Consider the following 7,500-nt stretch of genomic DNA (forward strand, 5'->3'; position numbering starts at 1 on the left):
GCGAAGGGGAGATTAAATGCAAGAAAGTTTTCCGGGCGAGGAACTCACGTGTCGCAATTCGAGCCAACATCGCCGAGGCAATCAGCTGATTCGTGTAAACAAACCTCTAGTTTCTTTTAGGAGGAATATGCGGTTTTGCGGAGGACATGAAATGATAGCTGTGTTTTTTTAATTATTGAAGAAGGTGGTTAGTAAGGAGAAAATAGAATAATTGCACTATTGTTGATTTTATATGTGAAAATAAAATGACGTCACGATTTAAATCCCACGTTGGCCAATCAGAAAAGCTTATTTGGGACTGAACCAATCAGCGAGAACCATATCTCCGCGCGGACCAATCAGCGAGTAGCGCGGCCTTTTTGACCGTTGACCACGTGACCGCCGGGCGGTTTGAAACTCAGTGTCGAGTCGGCGTCGCTTGAGAGAGGACCTGTTTTGAGGAGATTTCACAGTGAAAAAAGCCACACATTCTTGAATATCCGGTTGATTTTTGTCCATCATGTCTTTGAGAACTACCACACATCTCACCAGTGTAAGTTTCAAGTTGGGGAAACGGAAGAAGGGGCGAGAAAAGCGTAAGAAAGACGGAAGTCGCACCGCCTCGGCGCCACGAGGCTTGGGTACGCGCCGGCCGTTTAAATGCCCCGGAATTTAAATCTTTGTTTCCAAGGCGCCTTCGCTCGAGGTTTTTTCCCCCTCTTCTGCCGCTCTTTCTATTGAACTATATCGCCATCAGTATTAAAATCTTCCCGTGCTCGGCTTTCCTTAGCGCGATGATGAAAGGAGCTTATTGTCAGGAATATTTGAATTGCCGTATTCTGTGGCGGTTATTTTTTTGTTTTGTTTTCGTATCTTTTGATTATATTCATCCATCGTTTTAGTGGTCTGATATCCGTAGTTGGCTTTGCAACTTTTTACGTGAAGAATGCAAGGCTGTTTTGCAATTTGAATCTTGCTTTTGTCGATTTAAAATGACTTGGGATAGGCAGTGTTCATAGGCCTACTCGGTTGAATCTTCTGTGACTTCGGACTGATGGTTGGGGTTTTATTTAAATGCGTTGAATGAGTCCACAGAGTCCACACGAGATTTATAAAGCGGTGGGGAAACCTGTTTCCTCGCTTCCAAATGGGAATTAGTTTTCTATTCTAGGTTTTAAATGGTCAAAACTTTTCTAGAAACCCTGCAGTAGAATTCAAGTCCAGCTTTGTTCCAGTGCATGTGAAGCTTATGTGGTCTGTGATGGAAAGCTTAAACCCAGCTTCAGTCTCTGGAACCTCTGGTTTTGACAGTACATTCTGGCAAGAGCTAGAATTAGATCCTTCCTTGTAGTAGATTGCTAGGGAGGTCTGTAAGCATGTGTTGTTGCCTTCACCAGTGTAGAGGCCAAACGCAGGGCAGGGATAGACAAATGGGTGGGTTTCTGAATTCATCAGGCACATTGAGTAGGAAGTGTTGTCGCAAGCCAAAAAGTAAATCCTCTATACTCTCTAACATTTCCCTCTGCCGTATTTCAGAATCTGGGGCACGACCTGAACAATCCCCGCAAAGTCGAGGCAAAGATGATACAGGGGCCAATCACCCGTCGTGCTTTCGTGGATGTTGGCAACCGTGCCATTCCTGTGCAAGGGCCCAAAGCTCCCCTCAAGCCTGGGGAGATCTCCCGTAATGAGTCCGTGAAACTGCAAAAGCCCAAAGTCGGCCTCTCTGGGCTGCTCGCCAGGTGGGAGTTTTTTTTTTTTCTCTCTCTCTCTGAGGTTAAGGGGTAGACGACTAAGATATTTAGAGGGATTTCTTTGAGATTGGCAATTCTAAAGGGTATATGCAGAGTTTGATACTGAAATGGTATTCAGTGATGCAGGAAATGGTTGTGTTATGGTATCTGTTTATATCGGCTTGTTAATCTTTTCCTTTTTATGTCAGATCCGGCAAAGAGAATGTGAAGCCCCTGAAAGAAGTGGTAGAGCATGTGGAGCAGATGGATGTGGAGGAGGAAGCCAAGGTGGAAGAACTGGCTATTGCTTTCTCTACCCAGAGACTAGATGTTGAAGATATTGATGCCCAAGACAGTGATAATCCTCAGCTTGTATCTGAATATGTGAATGATATCTACAAGTACCTGCGAGAGCTGGAGGTAAATAACTTTGTTTGTAGTCTAAGTATGTGTAGTTGTGTGAACTGCAGATTTGCAGACCTGTTGATCTTTGTTTGAATGCTGAGTATGAAAATCTTAATCTGTAAGAAATTTAGTGATTATGGATTTTATACCATGGTAAGCTAATCATGTTGGCAACACTGAATTCGGTTGTCAACCAGCTTGTGTGGAAATATTAAATATGCAGACTTCAGGGCCGGTTGTCACTAAGCGTGCCATACTGGTAGTATAAGTCTAGATACATTAATCAATCCATATGTATTTAAGATCCTTAGATATTGTGGTGTGGTGCAAATGGTAGCATTCTCGTCAAGCAGTCTTGCTGACCTGTAACTCCCGCACAGCCAGTGGATAGTAACCCCAGTCATTCCTTGCACTTGTGGGATTGTTTAGAAGCACATTATAAAAAGCCAATTATATAATTTCCCCTTCTAACAGGATGCCAACAAAGTCAAGCCCAGATACCTAGAAGGCCAAGTAATTACAGGAAAGATGAGGGCAATTTTGATTGATTGGCTTGTCCAAGTCCACCTCCGCTTCACCCTGCTTCAAGAGACACTGTATCTGACTGTTGCTATCATTGACAGATTTCTCCAGGTAACTAGAAATTTGTTTACTTTATTTACTTTATTTATTTTTTGTAATAATATTTACTTCCAATTTTATACCTCGATTTTTAAATGGTCTCTTCCCTATTTGCAGACTCAGAGGAATATACCACGTAACAAGCTACAGTTAGTTGGTGTGACTGCCATGTTCATTGCTAGTAAATATGAAGAAATGTATTGCCCAGAAATCGGGGACTTCGCATACATCACAGACAAAGCCTACTCAAAGGCAGAGATTCGTAAAATGGAGGTGACCATGCTGAATGAGCTGGGCTTCAATGTATCCTATCCCCTTCCCTTGCACTTCCTGCGAAGAAACAGCAAAGCTGGCTCTGTGAGTACCTGGTGATTATGGCATAGATTGAAACCATATTGCTTCTATAATATGAAATACTGAAATGCTTCTGATTTGTAGTAAAACTAGCAATTCTGTGTCAACAGGTTGATGCTTCTCAACATACCTTGGCAAAATACCTGATGGAACTTTGCTTGCCAGAGTACAGCATGTGCCATTACAAATCGTCAATAATTGCTGCATCTGCTCTCTGCCTTTCACTTAAGTATGAAATTTAAGATTTTAAGTACAAGATTTCAAGTGACCTTAAGTTTTACTTCCTATATTGCAGTAGTTAATATTATTCTTTTAATAACTGCTACTTGTATTTTAATCCAGTCATATTCGTGTTTTATTGTTGGTGCTTCTCTTAAAATTGAAATGGATATTGGTAATATTACTTTGTCATTGATGTTCAATCAATACCGTCAGCCTTTTTACCACTAGAAAAATGCAAAAAAGCCCTTTTACGATCTGGTGAGGACTTGTTGCAATTTCTTTAATCTATCCATTTCAGGTCCTCCCCCACCCCCTCAGTAATTTTTTACATTTTCCTTTTAGGTTGTTGGATGGCAATAACTGGAGCGATACATTGACATTCTATTCTCGCTACACTGAACAACATCTTATGCCAGTCATGTGCAAAATGGCAGCAGTTGTAGTTAAGAGCAGTAGTGCAAAGCAACAGGTAAGAGTAACCTTAGCTTTTAATTATATAAAAAGTTAGATTTCATTTTTACTTGGTTCAGAATGTGTACATTTACAGCACTTTTATCATGCTTATACATTCACTTGCAACTTGCAATTGAGATGCAAAGCTTGTCACTTGCTCATTTTCATCTCCTCATAGTCCTGATCGCAAATTTTGTACGTTTTTATGTATAGAAATCTTACTGGTACTTTACTTGCAGGCTGTAAGACAGAAGTACAAAGCCAGCAAGTTGATGAAAATTAGCGAGATTCCCCAGCTCAAATCAAAGCTCATCAACTCGCTCGCAGAGAAGAGTGCGTCTTATGCATGAGGTGGCTGCCATTTATAAAGTAAATATTGTACATGTTGAATGAATGGACTGGTTTTTGTACATATTACTTTAAGATGCCAGTTTGTTTTCTTTTTCATAAGATTTCAGATTTATAAAATACTGACTACCAGTATTTAATTTTTTATTTTACAAGACTGGTTCTCTGGGTTAGCATGTACAACCCAGTGACTGGTTTTGGCATCTATCCATTTATCATGGTCTTCATTGTATTAATATAATTTTAGACAGGACAAAAATGGCTATTTGATAAAAGGAACTTGCAAAGAAGTATATGCTATAATGTCTTGTAATGTATATATGATCTGTGATAAACTTTTTAGTTACGTTCTGTATGTATACCTATATAATAAACCAGTTTTATCCAAGATCTGTATTCCACTATTTTTTATGCCTTTAGTTATACATTGCAACCATATATGTGGATTGACAGTAAACAAGTTGATTTATGGATTATTGTTCATAACCATTCCTTTCCTATAGTTTTCAGCATCACCAAAGAAAATAAATATGCATGCTTTACTTTATAAATGCAAAAGAACAGGCTTGTGTGCCAAATATTGTACACATTTTATTCTTTATTTTAGAACCCAGATGTTTTTATGTGCAGGATGCATATTCCTTTATGCAGATTAGGTGCTTTGCCAAATGTAATTTTAACTTCTGCACTTTTAATTCCGTAAATTGTCACAGGTATATCTTTTGTATGGTAATGCAGTTTCCTTAATTTAGGATTAATGAACCAAGGAATCCTGTTTCTCATTTTTGTTGTACCTTTTTGATCAGCTGCTTCAGGTAGTAGTGGTCCCAAAACTTCTAGGGACAAAGATGGATGTTGTATTTAGCGGCTGTAAAATAGGATAGACGTGAGGAAAGAAATAGAACTATTTGTTCTAGTATTGCATCCTAGAAAAGATCTAGTTCTTGACCAAAGGATGTATTAAATTTTTCTCATGTGGATTTGACTAGACTAAACCTAGGTGCTATATTCTTACTATGTATACTTCCAGTTGAAAGAAATGTAAATGCATGTTACCGATACTGTAATATTTTTCAGAAAAGTAAACAAAATATAATATTAAATCTTTCCTTTATCCACTACCATAAAAGGATACTTGTGCATGTATGGAAGAGGACAGATGTTGCATACCACTCAATAGCAACATGGCACCCCTTAATCCGTTCTTAATACTCAATATGTACATACCAGTTGTGAGTGAGAACATAATTTCACTGGGATATATACCAACTGATACTAATCTTGAGCATGACACTTAAGTTTGAGCATATAGTAAATACTTTAGACAAATTGAGTTGGCAGCTTTTTGAGAAAGCATGAAAAGAATAGTCAACATTGCCATCATTTGAGTGATGGGTTTTGGGTATTCCCTCCCTAAAGATGATGATTGGGCTTTTAATAGAGAACCAACTGCAGCAATGAGTAAATATTAAATGACCGTGCCAGTAAAATCTTAAATTCAGCTTCTAAAAGCAACTTTATAAACCTTTTATTTATATGGTAAACAAGTTATTACTGAGTATGCTGCTGAAAGGAGCAGAGATTAGCTTCAGGCAGTGTTATTTTAATCCATGAAACATGTCAGGTGTTCATTCTTTTAACTTCTAAAACTATTACTCATGGTACACGAGTACAATGGCTGAGACATAGTTTATTTTGCATCTTGTACAACCAAATAATTTTTGTGAAAGTTTTCAGGTATCCTCATGATCTTTACTTTAAAAAAAATTCAACTAATTGTAATTGCGTGGGATACAAAGGTAGACAGCCACATTTTTCATATGAAAATGCCTTTGAGTCAAACATCTTTATTGTTGCTGCTTTCTTGTTGGGAATGATAGTATTCAGATTATCTCTCATTTTTTGTGACATCAGATGCCTAAAGGGGAATGTCTATGGAATCCTAGGCTGCAGTCAAAGGATTTACAAAATTATGCTTGCACCAGGAAACACCATGAACCTAATATATCAATGCCATGTCCACACGAGAGGCAGAGCCCACATTTGATGTGTATATCCCTCGTTAATTAAGCTATGTCCAGACAAGTGGGCCTGATCAGTAAGCATACCTAAGGAGTGTTGTCAGAGGCAGGCAAACTCCTAGATAAACAACCACCTCCACTCATAAATCCGTTATACAGCCAATGGTTGGTATTATCTTGGGCATGACAAATAACCAAGCCTGCTATCTGGACAAGTCTTTAGGTAGAATTACCAGATCAAACAGTTCCTGGCCAGCAGGCTTTAGGCATTATAGGGTATAAGCATTTTTAAAGTTTGCCTGCCGGTTCCTGATTTTGATCTCTACAAGTGCCTGCTACTCACATAAATGTTGGGTAAGTCTTTGTCTGCACAAGCACTGCCTCTCATGTAGATATGGCTTTAAGGGTGAATATGCAAATGTTTACATGCAATCTAGAATATACACAGGAAATAAAAGGACTGCAGTATGTTACATGAGTTTAGACTAGTATGTTTTTTTTTAATACTAATCCACAAAACTTGATACTAAAGGAAAATTTGGGAATGTGCATTTACACATATCTGTATATATTTGCTGTGTACAGGGTGTAGTTTTGAAGACTTTCCAACAATAAAATAAAAATACTTTACTATATTCACAGTCCCATTAAGACCCTTATCTTACAAAAATTGTAATACACTGAGTCAAAAACTTCAGCAATAACACCAACTTGGCATATTGTTTTCCCCTTTCCCTGAAAGAAGAAAAATATATTCACTTCTTATTAACTACTCCTGCAGTAATTGTTCACACTTCTAAAATTCTATAATATTTCTTGATTGCAACTGATGATGTTTTACACTTGGGACTCTCCAATTTGAGGTTACAGCAATGCTCTCGTGTTGCCTTCGCTAATGCCCTTCCTAATATTATTTGGGGTCCACCTTGGGCATAGCAAGCTACCTGGAAGGCAAATGAAGTTCCACAGAACCACTGTGGTCTTGCATTGATTTACTGTATTTAAAGTAAATAATAACTTTATTGTCAAATATAAATAATTTGTAATTATGAACTTGGCCGATTGTCCAGTATATTGTATGGTTTGTTTATTTTAATTTGTCTCATCTTAATATTTAATTCACTTTAAGTAGGATGCATTTTTTCCCTTTCCTTTCTGATGTGCTTGCATGAATAAAAGATGAAACAAAATTTTGTTATTATAGATCATTTATAAATTTAATTACAGGTTTCAACATTTTATTGAATATATCTTCCAAATACACAGAATGGTTCTGAGAGGGTTCTTAAAGATAAATTTGATATTCAAAACAAACTTGGTAGTGTAGTTAAAATATATTTCTAGTTGTCTAATGAGTTGTGAAG

The 7,500-nt window shown here is 37.7% G+C and overlaps 3 protein-coding genes across 6 annotated transcripts in view; 1 reads left to right on the plus strand and 2 right to left on the minus strand.

Annotated features, from left to right (window-relative positions):
• LOC125027096 (CCA tRNA nucleotidyltransferase 1, mitochondrial-like) overlaps window positions 1-7,500 on the minus strand; it is a 15,392-nt gene that overhangs the window by 6,139 nt on the left and 1,753 nt on the right. Inside the window, exon 1 of one of the 4 annotated variants that reach the window (XM_047615908.1) lies at window positions 1-95. This exon is cut by the window's left edge and continues 14 nt beyond it. The exons of 1 other annotated variant lie outside the window; for it this stretch is intronic. In XM_047615908.1, the coding sequence (XP_047471864.1) occupies window positions 1-70 (70 nt within the window). In that variant the 5' untranslated portion in view covers window positions 71-95. Of the gene's footprint in view, window positions 186-7,500 lie in introns of those variants that run through there. 2 more of the 4 variants (XM_047615907.1, XM_047615910.1) reach the window with 2 other exon arrangements.
• LOC125027097 (G2/mitotic-specific cyclin-B-like) lies at window positions 376-4,503 on the plus strand. The gene is made up of 8 exons (XM_047615912.1): window positions 376-532; window positions 1,516-1,721; window positions 1,922-2,132; window positions 2,592-2,750; window positions 2,856-3,095; window positions 3,203-3,321; window positions 3,657-3,783; window positions 4,007-4,503. Exons 1-8 carry the CDS (start codon window positions 500-502, stop codon window positions 4,115-4,117), a joined length of 1,206 nt encoding a protein of 401 aa, XP_047471868.1. The 5' UTR covers window positions 376-499; the 3' UTR covers window positions 4,118-4,503.
• The window catches only part of LOC125027098 (zinc phosphodiesterase ELAC protein 1-like), a 19,179-nt gene continuing 19,036 nt past the window's right edge, over window positions 7,358-7,500 (minus strand). Inside the window, exon 8 of the mRNA XM_047615913.1 lies at window positions 7,358-7,500. This exon is cut by the window's right edge and continues 1,899 nt beyond it. The gene's annotated coding sequence lies outside the window, so the exon portion shown is untranslated.

Source organism: Penaeus chinensis, chromosome 7, assembly GCF_019202785.1.
Source record: "Penaeus chinensis breed Huanghai No. 1 chromosome 7, ASM1920278v2, whole genome shotgun sequence".
In the NCBI taxonomy this organism is placed as follows: Eukaryota; Metazoa; Arthropoda; class Malacostraca; order Decapoda; family Penaeidae; genus Penaeus; species Penaeus chinensis.

Excerpts from the sequence above, each read along its gene's own strand:
- LOC125027097 (XM_047615912.1), top strand. The coding sequence starts at position 500 with ATGTCTTTGAGAACTACCACACATCTCACCAGT. Across the intron at positions 1,722-1,921 it reads CTCTCTGGGCTGCTCGCCAG|ATCCGGCAAAGAGAATGTGA; the intron begins GTGGGAGTTTTT and ends TTTTTATGTCAG. Across the intron at positions 3,322-3,656 it reads GCTCTCTGCCTTTCACTTAA|GTTGTTGGATGGCAATAACT; the intron begins GTATGAAATTTA and ends TTTTCCTTTTAG.